Raw genomic sequence first — 20,969 nt, 5'->3', positions numbered from 1 at the left:
CCTGCAGAGATCCGAGGAGCAGTCAAGACAAAGAAAGAACACAAAGAAAGCGATAGGAAACGAAAAATGCATGCATCCGGCGGAATTTCCCGCATCACCGGAGCAATCCCGGAAGTGGAACGTCAAGGATATGGAGTAGTTTTAAGTTAACCGCAGTCATCTGTCAGTTGAATCAAGGTAACATCATAAAGGTACAGTTGTTACAATACTAGACCGTAAAAACACCCTGTTACAAGCAAAAGTCCTGCATTCAGATGTGCGATTAAACTAACTAACATCAGAAGCTGCTCATGTTAGTTAAGGTGTCAGTGATACTAATCCAATAATATAATAAACTTAGATAAATAAATAAATAATGACGTTCGCGGGCCATTCTAGTCAAAGTCAAAGTCTCAGTCAAAGTGTCTTTATTAGTCTCCCCAAGGAGAAATTCGTTTTGGACACTGGAAATTGCTGCAAGAGTTACAACAGAGACACACAACAAGCCCATTGTTAAAACAATTAAAAGACAAATGTACATTGTAAACATTTGGGCTACTCAAAGAGCTATGCAAATTGCAAATTACCATTTTCTATACTTGTGCAAAAAAGCCATCCTTCCTACATTCTTCTGTTCTCCCATACATGCCTTACAAACACTCATTCCTACTAAGCACCCTTGCGTTCAGTCATAAATAAACATTCATGTATCCAGTCATAAATATCCATACATTCAGTTATACATATGCATTCATTCTTCCATTCATATCCATACATACATTCAGTCACAGATATACATTAATGAATTCATAGTCATACGTTCATCGAAGCTCATTAATGAGCTTGACTGAGAGAGGAACAAATGAGTGCTTATACCTGTTATATTTGCACAGAGGAACCCTGTCCAGAGCGACATGGGTCTGTAAAAGAGTTGTTCGCCTTTATTTTGAAGAAGTGCTACCGGAAGCACTTGTACTGGCCGTGGCTAACTTGAGCAATGCGGCGTCTGGGTTGAATAGGTTTGTTCCGGGGTCCTTGTTGTTTTGAAATGACACGAACTGGCGTGAGACCGGGTTGGATATAACCGGAGTGAACCACCAGAGCCCGTATGTACGGATACACTTGTTTAAATGGACTTTGTGCAGAGTTTCGGGACGTTTCACCTCAGACTCATCTCTGTTAGCTCAACATGCTAAACGAAGTTACCATGGCGTGCTAGCTGGAAATAGACGGATACAAAACTCGGCCTCAGTGATAGTTGGAAAAACTAATGGCTAGCGACCGAACTGTGTTTTTCATGGACCCACAGTGTCCAGATAAACATGTTTGAATGGACTCTGTGCTGTTCCCTTGTCCTGCGAAGCTAATGAAGTTAGGTTGCTAGCTGGAAGTAGACGGACCCGAACGTAACCTAGCAACACAGCGCACGTCAAAGGGAGCAAAAGTCTGTCTGGAGGGAAAAGTTGCTGTGATTTAGTATAAAATGTCTCAAGTTCAAATGCTGAGAGCTTTTGTGAAGCAGCGACTAACTGCGGCTGCTGAAGAGATATTTGAGCGGGTTGTAAGAACGATAGCAGAGTACGAGGAGGAACTTAAGTCCAGTTCAAAAGAGATTCACCGACAACAGAAACTACTGGACGCTGTTCTCAACCCTGAAGTCCGGTTACACAGAGCAGGTTTGTACAGCTGCATTCATTGTTGTTATCACTTTAAACTGCTGGGAAACCAATAGAGGAGGAATGTAACTATGTACATTTACTCTTACGTACAAATTCGTGGTAGCCTACTTGTACTTTTGTGTTTTCATTACAACTTTTTACTTGTACTCGACGACATCCCAGAGGTAAATATTGTACTTTTACTCCACTACATTTGTCTGACAGCTTTAGTGACTTTACAGAGTATCGTTTTCATCCCCTTCCTGTCCTCTAAATGTGGAGATTTTTAATTATTTTATATATATATATATATATATATATATATATATATATATATATATATATACCTTTTTTTTTTTCATAAACTGAAGGATGAAGTTCCTTAATGGGCTGAGCAAATTCTCCTTTACTGTAATTATACTTCTCTCCGGGATCTCTTCAGGATGGAGAGGCTTGTAGTCGTAGTGGGAGGGGGGGGGGGAATATGGACTAGTGCAATATCCAAATCGCAATGGGGGTTGGCGCAATATTTGTTAACCCCTTAGCGTTCCGATGGCCCGTGATGCTATGTATACAACTCCTATGTTTAAGTAGTTACTACACAGTAGTTGCCACACATATTTGGAAAGCTACAACTCTTGTGATTTCACTGATACAAACTATTCCAAGACACGATAACAACAGCAGGTACAATCATCGCCTCTGTCTGAGTAACAAACAACTACAAAATTGAGGTAACTCACCTTTAATCCACAGATCCCTGATATTCTGACAACAGTCTTGTTACATTGACAAAGGTCCAGATGATCAAATCCAGTAAACTCCAGTCCAAACAATATGATGACATTCAAATATATCCACGGACAGCTGTTTTTAAATTTCACGGCAGTTCTTTAATATTTTACTGTATTTCCTGGAGTAAATCTTGTTTGCATGTATTTTTTTTTGCCGGTATCTGCTATCAAAATGGCCCCTGCACCCCTCTGACCTTTCGATTGACACCTCACTTGAACCAATAGGACCTTCCTGTTCTCGTCTCCAGCCTAGAATAGCCAACGAGTGGCTGCGGTGAAAGAAGGTGCAGGCCTTTTTTTATTTTGTGCCAATTGCAACCGGTTGTGCCGATGACTGACGTTTTGTACAGCCAATGAACTTTTTAAAGGTCCCATGGCATGAACATTTCACTTTATGAGTTTTTTTTTAACATTAATATGCGTTCCAACATCCTGCCTATGGTCCCCCAGTGGCTAGAAATGGTGATAGGTGTAAACCGAGCCCTGGGTATCCTGCTCTGCCTTTGAGAAAATGAAAAAAATCTTCCCTTTATGATGTCATAAGGAGCAAGATTACCTCCCCTTTCTCTGCTTTGCCGCCCAGAGAATTTGGCCCACCCATGAGAAAGAGAGAGACATCATGGCTTTCAAATGAGCAAACGAGTCTGCACCAAGGCTGAATTTCGGGAAAGAGACTTCAGATACAGTATTAGGGGACCACTAAGGTCTATATAAAAGAGACTTCAGATACAGTATTAGGGGACCACTAAGGTCTATATAAAAGAGACTTCAGATACAGTATTAGGGGACCACTAAGGCCTATATAAAAGAGACTTCAGATACAGTATTAGGGGACCACTAAGGTCTATATAAAAGAGACTTCAGATACAGTATTAGGGGACCACTAAGGTCTATATAAAAGAGACTTCAGATACAGTATTAGGGGACCACTAAGGCCTATATAAAAGAGACTTCAGATACAGTATTAGGGGACCACTAAGGTCTATATAAAAGCATCCAAAGAGCACCATGTCATGGGACCATTAACATTGGGAACTGATGCTTTCGCGGGTAGTTACAATCTTAAACAAAGGAATTCTCTGTGTGGTGCACAAGTTGAGATTTTTGAGAGAGAATGGCGAAAATTAGCAAGTCAAGATATACCCTCCAAGAAAGCAGTGGAAGAATGTACTCGGCCACGTGAAAGCGACCAGTCAGAGGAGGAAATGTCTGAGAAAGACAGTGAAAAGTCTGGCATGGACAGACAGTCCGTGGCAGAGGACACGTTCCTAGAGGGAGGAGACATTACTCTCGACAAGTGAGTATTTTTACTTCTACAACGTTACTATATATTTAGACAGGCTGTGACCGGGAGCTCACCGTCTGCTTCAGTTTGACTGTTGAAGAGGGTTTAGATGATTTCAATGTTTACTAATGTAGAGAATGGATGGTTTGCTAAGCTAACCTTAGCTTGCTAATTTCACCAAGCTTTCATGCTAACGTTACACTAAATGAGCCCGACAAAGTTGTCTCTCCTCTAACAGCAACCCTGCTCTCTACTCTGGTCACTGAGAGCGCCACAGCGCTACACATTGATGTTGCACCACATTTACTGCAAGAAGTGTTGCAAAAGGAAACGTTTGAGTAAATACTACATTACAAGTTTGCAGCTGTTATTGTCTTTATGTCAATATCTATGCTAATATCCACACATTTGTTAATATTTTTCGGTGGCTTCGCATTCCGAACATTATTTGTAATGACTGTTATTTCTTTCTTTATTTTCACATTAAAGGACATGTGATGTCGATATGGTTTGGGAGCCTGCTACATCTGCACCAGTGAACAAGTGGCCACATGGAGTGGCGCAGCAGGACAGTTCATCATCAGGTGAGGGGCCTCATTTCCCACAGAACAGCAGGAGACCAAGAGGTAGAGGAAAAGGGAGAGGCTGCAGTCAAGCCAGGTCAACCAGCCCATCTGAAGAAAGGTGGAATGATGTCGACATTCCAGACATCACACCACCACAGCCCACCTTCAGACCCAGAAATGTACCAGGACCCCAGCTCATACGTACTGCTACGTACACAGCCCTGCAGTTGTTGTTTTTTTTATTTATTTTTTTTACCAACTTTGTCTTGAAGACAATACTTCAAAACACCAACAACTGTGGCTCAACACACCATTCAACATCCTGTATCCCGTGGCTTGATCTGACATTGCAGGACATGTTTGCATTCATATCTTTAATTGTTTACATGGGTGTAGTCAAATGCTTTTCTTTCACTGATCACTGGCGTGGGGGTCATCTTTATAGCTTGCCGTTCCCGGCTGAAGTGCAGGCAGTGTCACGCAAAGACACCAGTGAAGTGCTCCTCCTGCGATATTCCTTTGTGCTTTGTCGCTGGCCGTGACTGTTATAATGACTGGCATGTTGCCAATAACCTGTAATTGTAAATACTAGTACAGTGCCCGTTGAAAAAGTGCCTGCAGCACACATCTCCGTTCATCAACCACCAGACCCGGACCGTTTGTGTGTGTGCGCGCAGAGAGAGAGGGCGAGACGGTGTTGTCCCATGTCATATGATCGTTAAATTTAACACATCAGCAGAGGTGCTCATTTTCCATACAGGTTTATTTAGTGGCTTAACGGTTAACGGTGAGGTATGGATTTGATTCGCGGGGGTTCCTGCAATTTATATGTGTATGTAGGTATGTAAAAAGTTATATGGTAGGCTAGTACCTGCAATACTTTTTCAGCATAGCACTTGTTTGACTTTGTTGACCATTTTTACCAACGGTTCCTTTATGGGTCTTCAAATGTCCTTTGTGCTTTGTCACTTGCAATTGTTACAATGTCTGGCGTGTTGCCAATAACCTGTAAACATAAATGTAAATATATGTGGATTTAGATGTGTAAATAGTTATTTAGTAGTGCTTTTTATGCACAACTTTTTCACCATACACTTATTTGACATGTTTTACCCTTTTTTACCATAGGGTCCTTTTTGGGTCTTCAAATGTTCTCGGTGCTTTGTCGGATGTAGCCGATAACCTGTACATACATTATTGTAAATATGTGTATTTAGATATGTTAATAGCTGTAAATATTGTGTTACCTTTTATACACTACTTTTCCACCTTACCGCTTGTTTTGACTTTTTTTTTTTTACACACAAAGATACAAAACTGCAAATTATTGTGTTTATGCTTCTGTTACTCTGTGTCAGAAATACTGATAGTGATTCTGGATGTGGGATAGGATACCTCTTAATGTAACCTTTCAATAGAGCCCTGAATGATAACTTTAATGTCAAGTGTTCAAGGGTAGCAGTCTTTTTAGTGTAGGTATGTGACCATCGTTACCAAGGCTCCTTTTAGGGTCACCAAAATGTCCGTTTTCATAAACGCCTAGACATATACCCATACAAAAACAGGTGTAAAATATTCATTTTATGAGATATTGTTCTCATCAATTTCAACTGTGACTATGTAAGACTTCTTGCTATAGCCCCATTGTGTTTTCAGGCCAATAAGTCCCAGCAATAGTCATCTACAGGCATTTTTCTATAAAAAGAATTCAGGTGGACATAAAAACTTTATTTTCCAGGCGTATATTTTACTGCTTTTTTGTCCTTTACCAATCACACCAATGTTTACTATGGGTATGCCTTGATAGGGGTTTTTGGCTAATTTTACAGGAGTGTTAAAGGCAAAATATGTGTCAAACCATTGGGAATTAAGTATTGTGGTCCTGCGGAGACGTCCTGGACCACAAATCGTATCCTAAAGAAGACATCTGATTGGTACAGATCCTCTCAAAAATCACACTATAATCAATTAAATTTTTTAAATTTTTAATATTTTACAAAGAAAATTAGAAATATTATACAATATCGCGACTCATATCGCAATGTCAGTCAGAATAATCGCAATTAGATATTTTCCTCTTATTGTGCAGCCCTAGTCAGGGCTGTCCCATCATCTTTCAAAACAACAGTAGAACACATTCTGGGTGCAAGATGCAAGTTGTGATTAGGGTTGGGGGCTTGTAGTTGGTCATATGTCTGAGACCCCTCCAGACAGAAGCAGTGCCGTTTACTGAGACGTTGCTGCTGTTGCAGTTTCTGTTGTATAATTCAATTCAATTCCATTTTTATAGTGTCAAATCATAACAGAAGTTTTCTCAGGACACTTCACAGATAGAGTAGGTCTAGAGCGCACTCTATAATTTACAGAGACCCAACCAACCAACCCAAAACAGGCAAAAACACGGACAGAACATGGCTCTGTGTGGGCGGCCATCTGACGCGACCGGTTGAGTTAGCTTCCTTCACCACCTTGCTAAACCAGTATTTTGACTCTTGGGTCAACCCTGTCTTTGTCGCAACTCCTAAACACTTCCTCCTTTTTTTTTTTCGACCTTTTGTTGTTTGTTGTCTGACCCAAGCGGTGAACCAGGGTTTGTCGTCGTTGGAACACACCCTGGTGCATCATAGTACACCGCTGTCCTCACAGAAGCTGATGTTTGTTGTCATAGCCTCTGTTCTCCGCCCGGCTAAAGCAGTCAACCTAGGATCAATATACACTGTTGTCAATATACATATGAAAGCCATACATCCTCTGAATACCCTCGGTCTCTAGTTTGTGGTTATAAAGTTTCATTAAGCTGTGAGGTCACAATAGGTCATTTTATACAGTGAGGTCAAGTTTCAAAAACGGGTTTCACTACAATGAAATGGGGACCAACATCATCACACATGAATACAATTGGGCCAATTGAATCCACAAGAGTCTTAGCCTTCCAGTCATACCCATGTCATGCAACGTTAAAGGACAGACCCCAGTTTGCAGAAATATTCAAATACACCATTTATAGAATAGGCAAAAAATTAACACATTTGTACTGCATGGGATTAGCATAAAGTGGGCATGTTTGTAAAAGGAAGACTCGTGGGCCTTTAAAAATGGCCATGCCAATTTTTACCTTTCCAAAACTTAGCCTAACTTTAGACCCGTTATGGAGCCCCCTTCCTGACACGCTAGCATGTCATGGTTGGTATCAATGGATTCCTTAGGAAGTTACATATGATACCGGTACCTTCACTCTAGGTTAGAAATGGAAGCCGCAACAGCCCGACAGTAATGTCATCTGAGATTGCCAGCGCTCCCATTGGTCCCTAAGGGTTTACGATTAATCAATCATTTTGAACTACTAATTGATTAATGACAGAGTTTTAATATGGAATTACAGTTTTCTAAGACATGTGCATTGGTTATTCTCCGCAGACGTCCCGCAGCTGTTAGTGGTTAAAGATTCAGTTCCCCCTGAGCAGCAGGAGGGGAGCTCCAGACTGGACCAGGAGGAGCCAGAGCCCCCCCCACACATTAAAGAGGAACAGGAGGAACTCTGGAGCAGTCAGGAGGGAGAGCAACTCCAAGGGCCACAGGAGGCGGACGTCAAGTTCCCGTTCACTTCTGTCACTGTGAAGAGTGAAGAAGATGATGAGGAGCAAGCTCAGTGCTCGCAGCTTCACGAAAACCAAACTGAAGAGAACGGAGAGGCAGAGCATTTGAAAACAGAAGCTGATGGAGAGGACTGTGGAGGACCAGAACGAGCCAGGAACTCAGATCCAGAGAGACATTCACAACCAGATGCCGATGACGAGAGTCCACACTCCTCCGAACCTGAGAATGACGACAGTAGAGATTGGGAGGAAACTGGGGAACCTCAGTCAGCTTTAAACCCTCTGCAAAACAATAAAGTCCTTGCGATTGATGTGAAGACAGGAAAAACCCAATTTAGTTGCTCGGTTTGTCGTAAAAGATTTTCCTGGAAGAACTCCTTAGTGGCTCACATGAAACGTCATTCAGAAGGAAAGTGTTTCAGCTGCTCAGTTTGTAAAACAATGTTCAGTAACAAAAACATTTTGCTGAAACACATGACCGTCCATACTGGGGAAAAACCATTCGGCTGTCCAGTATGTCGTAAAAGATTCACAGACCACAGTAATCTGAAAAGACACCTGACCCTCCACACCGGAGAACGACCGTTTAAGTGTCCAGTTTGTAGTAAAAGATTCGCACAAAAGGGACATCTGAAACAACACGCGACTCTCCACACGCGGGAGAAACAATTTGGTTGTTCAGTTTGCAGTAAAAGGTTCTCAAACCACAGCAACCTAAGACGCCACTTGACGCTCCACACCGGGGAGAAACCGTTTAGTTGTCCAGTTTGTAGTAAAAACTTCGCACAAAGGGGACACCTGAAACAGCACTTGCCTGTCCACACGGGGGAGAAACCGTTCAGTTGTTCAGTTTGCAGTAAAACGTTCACGCAGAAGCATCACGTGACACAGCACTTGCCTGTCCACACGGGGGACAAGCCGTTCAGTTGTCCAGTTTGTTGTAAAACATTCACAAAAAAGCAGTATGTCGAAAAACACAAGTGTGTTGGGGAGAGCAGCAGAAAGAAGTGAAGCTGCAGAGATGCTTGTGGAGACATTTGTTTCCCCCTCCAACACTTTTAGGGCAACACTAGTCTATATCCTCAGCGTTTCACTTCCAGGATTGCTCCGGTGCCGCAGGAAATTTCGCCGGATGCATGTCTCTTTCACCGAAGTGTTTCCTTTGGCTTTCTTTGGGATGGAATTCTAAACAATCGAAGGTTTTCTCTCACACGACGATTTTTTACAGCGGCTCAACTCTGCCCATGACAAGTGATTGGTTTAAAGAAATGCCAATAAACCGGAGCACGTCTTTCCTCCCATCCAGGAATGCTGTATGGACCGGTCTTTGGTGTTTTTTGGGTTAGGGTTAGCTGCCTGGAAGGCGCTGTTGGAGGCAAAAAACGCCGTCGAGCGTATGGACCAGAGGTGGAAAAAGTACTAAAATATTGTCCTCAAGTTAAAGTACCCAATACTTGAGAAATTACCTATCTGAAAAATTACTCAAGTGAAAGTAACAAGTAGTTCATTTAAAATGTACTTTAAGTAAAAGTTACTTAGTTATATAAAAAAAAAAAACTAAAACGGGGACAAGGGGTCATAAATCCCAAACTGTTTTGTTTTTAATTAAAGAAAAATCTATGGAAATGTATACAAATGTATACACATGTAGCAGCTAGCTTCCACACACCTAAGTAGCCCGTATGAGCTAATTAGATGTATGTGAATTAATTTAGCCAGTGTCCGACATACGTTGTCCTACGGGTTGCTAGTGCTAGACAAGAATTAGCAATGCCCCGGAGCATATTGCTTTGCTAATTAGCAATTTGCTATTAGTCATGATAACTTCGTTTGAAGTACCGATGCACAAATACTTCACAAAACATGCTTTCGCAGATTAGATGTGGAGTTATTGAATGCTGCCAGTTTGGTCACCTTTGGCAGGCACATCTGGCGTATTTCTTTACTTTCCACCTCTGGTATGGACTAGCCAGACCCTCCTCTGCTCCCCAGCGTGTGGGATGGTCTGGCAAAGCGAGACTAGGGCAACACCAGTTCAACACTGATCAACTACAAATTGTCAGACTTGAGGCAGATGCCGACTCCAAAATAAGACGTTGGAAGATAAAAGCTACGCAACCATTTAAGCTCTGCTTTTATTTGACTCGACGCTATTTTTTTGTTTTCTGGGCACTGCTGTTTTTGGTATTACATCTAACTTGTAAAGTCATGTTGTTGTTTTTAATCTGCTGCCCATCAGGACCTTATTGCTCCCAATAACATAACTTATTTCTATTTTAACGGACCCTCAACGTGTGTAAAATGTGAACAGTTGACTCTTTTGCTGCTTATACTGTATTTGGTGTTATTTTGGTCAAATCACAAGTCTTAAGAAAAACTTTCATTGGACACGATCTAACGGCTGAGGTGTTGGATTTGGCCAGTTTTCCCGTTAAAATGATGGATTCCGATGTTTTAAACCTGTTTCCAGACAATACTCCGATGTTGTCGAGAGTTGTCAGTTGCTTAAAATCATTCTTTAAGTGGGTGGTTCTCTCTGTTTCCCGTTGATGGACTTATTATTTCCCCTCTAATCGTTTATGCTGTTGTGTAGTGTAATCTATAATGATGCATTATATTTTAGAAGTGTTTTTAAGGAACTAAAGCTGTCAAATAAATGTGCCTTGACCGATCAACTATCATTTCAGCTTCAATTTTATATACTGTTGTTGTGTAGCTTAATCAATAACAATGCATCTTATTTTAGAAGTTTTTTAAAGTAATTAAAGCTGTCAAATGTGGAGAATTTTCATTTCAACTTTTTGATATTAATGAACGTCCGTTACATTCAAGCCATTGCCAAATGAATTAATACAAAGTTCATTAAGACTACCAGCTCCACAAAACTCTCTCTGTATTTCTCATAGGGGAGGGGGGGACACCAGAATCCTCACGTTACGATATCATCACGATACTTATGTCACGTAACGATGTTATTGCGATTTTAAACATATTGCAATTTTCTGCGATATATTGCAGTTTATTACCTTTTTTCCAACTTCAAATTGTTCCCAATTTCAAATTATGTAGAATTCGAAACATTTGCACATACAAGGACTTTCTCTCAGTGACGTGGTGTGCAAGAGACATTTTTACAATCAGTTCTCAAGAGCCTGAGATCCTTTCCAGCAGCCGTCAAGATATTTCATTCAAAGTATTGCAAGTACATTCCTCATTCATCAAGGTATGACAATTCCCTGTGGGTCCCTGATCATGTAGGTCTGAAGGGAAATGATGAGGTGGACCGGTTAGCGAAACAAGACCCATGAAGCAAATCAGAGGTCAAATACACATTTGATAAAGCATTGGAAGAGTGGAACACTAAAATACGTGCAATGTTTATGTTCAACTTAACATTTAAAAAAAAAAAAATAGGCCAAGAAAAGAGTCTGTTGTGCATGAAATATTGAGCGTAGCGGTGAGAACAAGGGGGTAAGCGAGCGTCCAAAAAGCATAGCATTTTGTTGCTATCAAGATATCGCCCACCGTTAGCATTCCATTGACTCCCATTCATTTTGGCGCCACTTTGACAGCGAATAACTTTACATCTGAAGCGTTTACAGACTATTTGTCCATTTGTTTATTTCTAAAGAAACACGACATTGTATAAAAGGCTCCATTACCTTGTATCTCACGTTATGGCTCCGTAGCAGACGTTTTTGTAAAAATAGGCTAACGATTGTGTCATAACCACACGACTTACTGTCGCATAGTAGAGCAAATTACCGTACAGTACAAGAGAAGCTCGCAGGCAGTTTGGACTTACATTAGCTGTTTAAGTTTAATTACTAATGTTAACTAGCATTTTAGTTAGCAATAATTAGCCTGTGCCTATGTTATCTCCTTACATATACCTACGCTCTCCGTCTCTGCTAGATTGGGAATGATTGAGATTTCTCTTGGCACAGCTACCAGAAGACTTCCAACTTTCAGACAGGTCGCTCACGTCACATCTACATCTTCAAGCTCAGTTGGAGGCTGCGCGTTAACGCTCAGCCATCACTGGAAAAGTGCTTCTAATATACGGCATTTCAGAATGTTTCACTGGTCTCCGTAGAAAGCAACGGCGTCACTTTGTCCACTTCTTTAACTGTCTATGGGTGAGCAGTGTTGCCAACTCTTTTCCAATGAAAGTCGCTAGCACCAGCTCCAAAAGTCGCTAAAAGTTGCCCAGGGCCAGTTGCCCAGGGCCAGGCCAGCTCAGCGGATTCTTTCTCCCGTCGCGTCCTGCTGTCTCTCCTACCTACACCGGGCCCCGCACACCCTGTCCCCCTCACCTTCTAACTGCCTGCGCACTGTGCGCAGTGCTGCTGCACATGAAGAGAGAGGGGAGAGGATGCTCTTCTGCTCCTCAGTTACAGAACAGAAGACTGTTTTGGCGTCTACAGAAGAGAAATATCTTGCGTGCTCGCTGGACAATACTGATTTGTCGCTAGTCGCTTTTTTGAAAAAAAAGTCGCTAACTACTTAATAATAAGTAAGTACATTTAGGCTACTTAAGGATTGTACTTACAAATTCGACGTGCTTCACTTGAGCATTTTTGTTTATTGCAACTTTATACTTGTGAATTTTTAAAACTGAAGGATGATGCGCTGAGAAAATACTACTTCTTAAAGGAGAATTCCGGCCTATTTTAGTAAGCTAGGCAGCTAGCAGCTACCGGCTACCGGCAGGATCGAGACAGGGACCAGGGTAGGTGAATTTAAACAATTTCTGAGTTGAAAACACATCTTGTTCTCACGTAAGGGCCCTGTTCATGTTGCACAGACATTTTAATTGCATTTCATGTCCGTTAAGAGGCACAAAGGCGCTCTAAAACTTGCCCCGACAACTTGCCGTTTTAGCTCAGTGGACGCTCGTACACGTAGCTGCAGCTTCTCCGTGTTGCCTGCATCGATTCGGGTCGGGTTTTTTTCAATCGAAAGTACGTGCATATTTATAGCGATCAAGATTAACGTAAAAAATTGGCCAGAATTCTCCTTTTAAGCTAAATAAAGTCTTTAAAAAAGCCTCTTGGATCAGCTGGAAAATGCATTGTCACCAAGCTGAAAATAGGGCTGTTTTTCTGACACCATGAAAAGTTTTAAAAAGTTTTTAGAGATACGTGGTTCTCACAGGACAGCGACGCTGCAAACATATGACGATCAGTGTTGGGAGTAACACGTTACAAAGTAACCCAATTACAGTAATCCTTTTTGCTGTAACGCAGTAATATATAACATTTTGGTAATATTATACTCGTTAATAATAATGTGAGATAAGAATCTACCAACACCGCGAAACATTTCTTCACAGGAAAAACAAAAGCTGTATACATTTTTTTTGGATACATTTGCGAGGTGGACATTATTTTCAGGTGTTATTACTTTGCGTTGAAGTGAGCTGTCCCGTCTCTGTTCCCGTACGGACAACATCTGTGTCCCAGATGATGGGTATCTCCCACAGGGAGATGTTCAGGTGACGGTACATCAGCGCGGACAGCAGTGTGTCCGAGCTGCTGACAGATTGAAACATGGCGGGTTATTAATGTTTAGGCTTGCTACATGTAATATCATTGCATTTTATCAGCCGTGGAGAGTAACTATGCCTGTAGTGGAATGGCTTCGAACGACGACCAAAAACGCCTGTCTTTTACTGTGACCATTTGCTGTTCAATATGTTGCAGTTTTACAAACAAGAAAGTGAGCAACTTAAGCTTGACGGATATGTTTTGCATCTAGCGTCTCACGTTCATCTCAGTAAGCTAGCAAGAGTACACAACAGACAACTTCCGTGTAGGCTACTTCAAAATAAAAGCACTTGCTGGTACACAACCTTATTTGTTTAACAGTCATTTAGTTTCACTGCGAACCGTCGAGGTCAAACTAAATTACTGTTAAATAAGGTTGTGTACCTTTTCCCATATCAGCTGTAAATCAAGTACTGTAAATAATGGAAATAGTGACACACTATAATTGACCATTTCCTTTAGTGTTTTAAACTAAACAACATGAATTACTTATTCAAGTGCTATAAACAAACATTTTACAACAATGCCGTACTTCAATACAACTGTAAGGCACTTTTAATTGAGTATTTTCATTTTCTCCTCTTTGCCTATTGTACGTTTTACTTCTCTATTTTTTATAGATTTAGTTACTTTGCATATTAATATTAATTATACAAAATATTATGAATAATCTATGATGTATAAAACTGCATAAAGAGGAGACTTTGTTGATCCGGTGGTGAAATTCACAAGCTAGCTGCCAAGTCAAACTTTGGCTGTTATTTTGGTGAAAGTAACTCAACATTTGTGTAATGCATTGGGTTAATTCAGAGACAGTCTCTCAAATGACAGTAACTAGTAATCTATAATGTATTACATTTTGGAAGTAACTTGCCCAACACTGATGACGATCTTATAAAATATGATGCATTGCTGTAGATTAAACCACATAACAGTATATACAGGAGTTAAAATGAGCTCCACCTTAAAGTAAAATGCAACATACACATTAATGCAGCAGGACGATGAATCCAGAAACATCAGATAGAAGAGAAAAACACTGACAGGGAACATTTTACTGAACAGTGAGTACTTTTACTTCAGTAAGGATTTGAATGCAGGACTTTAACTGGTAGTGGAGTATTTTCATGGTGTGGTATTAGTACTTTTACTTAAAAGATCTGAATACTTCTTTCACCCCTGGTTAAGTGACAATAATAATACTAAACTTTATTTATATTGCACTTTTCAAAATAAAGTTACAAGGTGCTTAAAAAGTTATTTGCTTTAAAGCTATAGTGCGTAGTATATGACAACACCACTGTTGTTGCATCCACATGATACAAGCCTTCTGTGATCGTGCATCTCCCCACCTCTTCTCATTCAGTTCAGTTACTTGTAGCCAAGGAGGACACAGAGGATTACAAAAAACATGATGGACTCTTCAGAAGGGGTCATTATCTCGCCGGATGACACCATTTTCTGAACACAACCATACTGAGAAATGCAGAGAGAGAGTTGTGTGGAGCTTATAGTCTTAATTAGCTTTGTAGCAACTCATTTGGCAACGGCTTGAATGTAACGAACGGTCATTTGTATAAAAAAGTTATGCACTAAAGCTTTAAAGTATGTAAGTATAATCAGGAAAATGTACTCATTATTATTATTATTTCATTATTATCCGCAGACGTCCAGCAGCAGTGGGTAAGTAAAGAAGATGTTCCCCCTGAGCTGCAGGAATGGAGCTCCAGTCTGGACCAGGAGGAGCCAGAGCCCCCCCCCCCCACACACACACACACACACACACACACACACACACATTAAAGAGGAACAGGAGCAACTCTGGCACAGTCAGGAGGGAGAGCAGCTTCAAGGGCCGCAGGAGGCTGATATCAAGTTCCCGTTCACTTCTGTCCCTGGGAAGAGTGAAGAAGATGATGAGGAGAAAGATCAGTGCTCGCAGCTTCACGAAAACCAAACCGAGGAGAACAGAGAGGCAGAGAGAACAGAAGCTGATGGAGAGGACTGTGGAGGACCTGAACCAGCCAGGAACTCCGATCCAGAACCAGATACTGATGACAAAACTGGAGACTCTCGTGAACCCGGCGGAGCTCAGTCACGTTTAAACCTTCTGAAAAATGAAGTCCGTGGTGGTGACGGCAGTGCGGGTGAGAAACCATTTAGCTGCTCTGAGTGTGGGAAAAGATTTGCCCGCAAGGGATATCTGAATAACCACTTGAAAACCCACACAGAAGATAGACCTTTAGGCTGCTCATTTTGTGAAAAAAGGTTTTTCTACAAGTCGGATGTGAAGAGACACATGATAACTCATACCGGAGAAACACCTTTCAGCTGCTCATTTTGTAATAAAAGATTTTTGGGCAAGTCCCATCTGAAGACACACATGGTAACCCACACTGGAGAAACGCCTTTCCATTGCGCCGTCCCTGTCCCTGTTAAACCATTTAGCTACAGCTGATGGAGAAGACTGCGGAGGAGCAGATCCAGCCAGGAACTCAGATCCAGATAGACATTCACAACCCAATACTGATGACGATTAAATTAACACCCGCCGACCCGCCAATTGCTGGTAAAAGTAAACTTTTGGCGGGTAACATTGTAAAGTTACTGACCAATTGAGCCCGACCGATACATCGGCAGGCCGATATTAGGCATTTTCCAAACTATCAGTAACGGCATCTATAATGGCCGATCATTTTTTATTTTTTATTTTTATTTTCATTCATCAGAATCATTTATAATGACAAATAAATGATTCTGATAAATGAATATTTAAAAAATAAAATAAAAACGGACGAAACCCCCTTCAACCATGTTCTGAATGTTGGCGTTGCATATTTTGTCCCCCAGAGGGCGCTCTACAACGTCCCTGTTGGAAACGCTCTTTGATTGTTTCATATCTTAAGTTTGTATTTTTATACATTTTATCTATCAGATCTTTAATATATTTTGATGTTCCTCTGTTCTGTTGTGACAATAAAACAAGTTAAACTGCATTATCATATTATTTTAGTGAGGACTCATAAATAACTACAAATAACCAATGTTAGGGAAATCTGTTCATGTATTGTTACGCGTTTATGGATATTTCGGCCGATATATCGGAATATCGGATTTTTAAATCACCAAATATTTGCTGTCAGCATTAACGCGTTAATCGCGATGCGATTAAGGGCCGAGCATAACACGTTCATTTTTTTTAATCGCATGCCATCGTTTATTAATTTATTTGACTTAGCTTCGCGTCGTGCCTTACAGGCTACTATTTTGACCCTTTGCCGCACCGTTACTTATCATCAAGCTGCCACTTCCTCGTAACACATCCTGCTGCTGCAGGCTGCAGGCATGATGGAGAAACACAGCAGCAATAACTCTGAATGGAGCTTTTTATTTTCCAAAACTCCCGGACGGCTCAGTGGACAAGTCCAAAGCCATGTGCACGTTGTGTAAAGCCGAATAAAAACATCACCGAAGCACGTCAAGCTTGAGCTACCACCTACGAGACGTGACTCAGGTTGATGCTACCCACTAGCATGCTACCCACTCAGGCAAAGCAGTATTTTGGAGAGTGCTACATGCCGACCTGTGGATGAAACCAAATCCAAAGAAATTACTACAGCTTTTGCGAAACGGGTGGCAACTAACTGCAGACCTGTCAGCATCGTAGAGGACTCTGGTCTTAAAGACGTCCTACGGTTGGCATGTTCTGACTCGTCTCATTGCCGTCGAGGGGGACAGTAGTTTTCACGCATACACAGCCTGTACGACACGGAGAAAACAGCCAAACGCTGTCTCATTAACCGGTGATCACTGGACGTCAGTGAGGAATCAACATTATTTAGGAGTTACTAAACTGGTAAGGATAGGGTTTTTTAGTTTGGTACTTGGAGGAATTGTGCAATAATGACAGATTCACACATTTTCTTTTGTTTACAGTAAATATATAATAAACAAATACAAATCTTAAAGTCAAGTTCATAAAGTTTGACTTGATCCGTGGTGGAGCAACTATGCTCGAACCAGAGCTGTTCGGACCAATCAGACTGTCAGGACGGGATTTGTACGATGATGGACAGATGATCCACAGTACACCATCAACCACGTCACCAAGGAGCGCTTGGGTTGGATTCGTTTACAACAAAGATGGCTGTCGATGGATAATTGAGACGTGTAGATTCCGCCATCGCGTCTGTTATAGAAGATAACGACAGCGTATTCATTTTAAAAGAGGAACAGAGAACCACGATCGAGGCATTTAAGGCATTTATCGATAGAAAAGATGTTTTTGAGTTGAATTGAGTCCTGACTGCCCGCCTTCCGACTCAACATGTCAGGTCGGCCCCTCCGACGGACGACGGCACGGAACACACACCGAACAGACTCGAGTCACTGACTTCGCCAGACTGTCCGACGGACGATTATCGGGTTGGTGTGTCAGGGCCATTAGGTGCACATCATTTTGGACCATTATTATAACCACACACGTGTCTAAAATGTTGGAAAAGCTAGAGCAGATAATAAATAAATAACACTCAAAAAGCTTAAAGACAAATCTTCACTGGGGACCGACTACAATCATTATATCCGAGAAAAATCATTTAGTAACATTCATTCAGCTTAGGTGGATTAGGTTTCATATTAATCTTTAATATGTTTGTTTGTTTGTTTATGTATGCACCAATCCCTAAGGCAAATTCCACGTAAGTGTAACTTATTGTGGCAGTAAACCCTTTTTCTGATTCTAATGAACTCTCCTGGACTTCAATTGATTTCATTGTGTGTAAAGCATCAACAGTTGATTCATCATAATGTAAATACATTTAACACCAAATGGTGGCATTTCGGTAGGATTGGACATTGTTTTAACAATTCAGATTCCAATTCAAATTCTTCTTATTCTTTATTTTTATAAAGGACAACACACATTAATCAACATTTCTGTAAATGTGACAGTGACAGTGTTAGCGAGCCGGGCTAATTTTCAACTGTAGTCCTTTGGCCAGATGATTTTAGACCAGAGCAACAGGAAACAGCAAGACATTAGTACAGGTGTAACATACAGACAGAAGTCAACAAGACACCATACAGACAGCTAGAGCAACAAACAAGCTTTCTCAGTAAGCCAACCATGCAACGCAGTAACAAGCAGTAATAAATAGGCTACATCACTCATGAGGGAGGTGTTAATACAGCACAGGTTAATAAGATGGTTTCTGATCGATTCTTTGAGGGGTGGAGTTGAAACGGGTCACATCACATGCTTATTTCACAGATAAGAGAACTTTCATTTTGATTCAGTGGTGATTTACAGGTTCTCTTTTAGATCATTTTTTGATAGGACAGCTAGGTGAGAGAGAGGGGGACGTCATGCAGGAAATATGTCGCAGGTCGGAAAGTCACACAACACAACAAGCGCCTGGAAGTACGGCGGCCGCTACGGAAACCAAAACTTGCAGGTGTTAAATGTGGAACCGATGATGGGGTTCGAAACCAAATTTTCCGAAACGATTCCAATAACAAAACCATTCCATTGGAAAATCGTAGTTTTTCTCCATGCCCATTCCTATATTTCGGTCAGATGAAAAAACAGAGGAAGAAGAAGACATACTTGTATGATTCCCCCGACGGGTTTTCTCTCTCTAGCCCAAACGGAAGCTGTTTTCGGTGGTGATCAAAAATGAAAATCTGAATTTAGCGGACTGAGTTTCTGCTTTTGGTGAAGATTTGTTAACATTTGGGGTTTAATAATAATAAAGTCATAATCTGCAAAAAAATCTGCGGAGTTCTGCACCTGATTCCGTCTGACCCTGCGACATTACTAGGGGTGCATGATATGTCGACTCAATATCGTTATCGCGATATCATGTTGCGCAATATATCGAAAGTGTCGCGATAAGTATGCAAGATTTTTTTATGTTTATTTTTAAATGTTTATTTATTTGTATTGTTTCTAATATGTTCTGTTCTGTAGACATGCTCTTTATTTATTGTTTTTATACTGTCCAACCAGTAGAACATGTCCTGTTCTGTAGACATGGTCCTTATTTATATATTTTATACTGTCCAACCAGTAAAACATGTCCTGTTCTGTAGACATGGTCCTTATTTATATATTTTATACTGTCCAACCAGTAAAACATGTCCTGTTCTGTAGACATGGTCCTTATTTATATATTTTATACTGTCCAACCATTAAAACATGTCCTGTTCTGTAGACATGGTCCTTATTTATATATTTTATACTGTCCAACCAGTAGAACATGTCCTGTTCTGTAGACATGGTCCTTATTTATATATTTTATACTGTCCAACCAGTAGAACATGTCCTGTTCTGTAGACATGGTCCTTATTTATATATTTTATACTGTCCAACCAGTAGAAACATGTCCTGTTCTGTAGACATGGTCCTTATTTATATATTTTATACTGTCCAACCAGTAAAACATGTCCTGTTCTGTAGACATGGTCCTTATTTATATATTTTATACTGTCCAACCAGTAAAACATGTCCTGTTCTGTAGACATGGTCCTTATTTATATATTTTATACTGTCCAACCAGTAGAACATGTCCTGTTCTGTAGACATGGTCCTTATTTATATATATGTTATACTGTCCAACCATTAAAACATGTCCTGTTCTGGTCTTTATTTATTTACTCATGTTGGACCAGTCCAATGAAATAAACCTTGTACGTTGTAAGAAAACTTGTTGTATTTGTTATGAGTCTTTTCCCGTAACTTTTGTAATTTGACATATGTTATATGTTTGACACAAAAACATCGAAATCAATATCAATATCGCAATATTCATAATCGATATCGCAATATCACATGTAGCCAATATCGTGCAACCCTAGACATTACACAGGACCCATACATTGCATTAATGGAGGGATTTCAGAGCGAGGGGTCGGGGTGTCCGTGGCTGTTAAAGCCAGGTTAGCCTCTTAACAAAGGCACTGCTTCAAATATAATGTAAAGTAGATCGTCTCATGTTAAAGGTTGTGCAGATTTTCATTCATTCATTGACAAAAGTATTTCCCCGGATGTCCACCTGGTGGCAGCAGCGCCTCACTGAACTACACGTAGGAAGTGGACGACTCAACTTTACCACTTTTCTTTTTCTTCTCCTGAAGACTTTGAAGCAGATTTTTGTCGTGTTTTATCAGTTTCTGAAAAAAAAAAAAAAAAAAAAACACATTTCCAGACAATACAAACGTTGTATGTCTTTAGTAGGTAATCATGATTGTGTATTCATGAATAATGCCGTAGCTTGAAAAAGTAACACTTTAATATTGTAGACACACAGTCTTTTGTGTGTCAGATACAGTTTGTGACACCTTTGCTTTACTGGAAATAGCCCCCCCCAATAATAGACAAAATAGGATTTGAATTATTTGCAATGTATTTCTTATAGTAGTATGTAAAACGAAAGCCTACATTTGTGATTGACGGAGTTAAATATCAACTCTAACGTGAACTACAAGAATGCAAATGAGTCAAAAAAAAGGGCAAATCCTCATACCAATGAGGTGTGTGCG

At 40.6% G+C, this 20,969-nt stretch overlaps 1 protein-coding gene across 6 annotated transcripts; it reads left to right on the top strand.

Moving 5' to 3' along the window:
• The first annotated feature begins 954 nt into the window (after positions 1-954).
• Positions 955-15,214, top strand: LOC144528753 (uncharacterized). 6 transcript variants are annotated; one of them, XM_078267545.1, is made up of 4 exons: positions 1,565-1,655; positions 2,657-3,728; positions 4,206-4,300; positions 7,700-10,553. In XM_078267545.1, the coding sequence occupies exons 2-4, from the start codon at positions 3,445-3,447 to the stop codon at positions 8,887-8,889; spliced, it is 1,569 nt and encodes a 522-aa protein (XP_078123671.1). In that variant the 5' UTR covers positions 1,565-1,655; positions 2,657-3,444; the 3' UTR covers positions 8,890-10,553. The 6 variants fall into 6 exon arrangements, 5 of the variants coding, with proteins under 5 accessions (XP_078123672.1, XP_078123671.1, XP_078123674.1 ...); XM_078267548.1 differs by lacking the exon at positions 2,657-3,728 and having other exon boundaries at positions 1,566-1,655; XM_078267544.1 differs by lacking the exon at positions 1,565-1,655 and having other exon boundaries at positions 2,129-3,728.
• Positions 15,215-20,969: the final 5,755 nt, after the last annotated feature.

This window comes from Sander vitreus, chromosome 14, assembly GCF_031162955.1.
Source record: "Sander vitreus isolate 19-12246 chromosome 14, sanVit1, whole genome shotgun sequence".
Taxonomy (NCBI): Eukaryota; Metazoa; Chordata; class Actinopteri; order Perciformes; family Percidae; genus Sander; species Sander vitreus.
Note: the sequence above shows the minus strand (reverse complement) of the source record. Positions and strands in the feature narration are given on the sequence as shown.

Coding starts and splice junctions, on each gene's coding strand:
- LOC144528753 (XM_078267545.1), top strand. CDS start 3,445: ATGGGACCATTAACATTGGGAACTGATGCTTTCGCGGGTAGTTACAAT. Junction 3,729..4,205: donor GGAGACATTACTCTCGACAA/GTGAGTATTTTT, acceptor TTCACATTAAAG/GACATGTGATGTCGATATGG. Junction 4,301..7,699: donor GCAGGACAGTTCATCATCAG/GTGAGGGGCCTC, acceptor TATTCTCCGCAG/ACGTCCCGCAGCTGTTAGTG.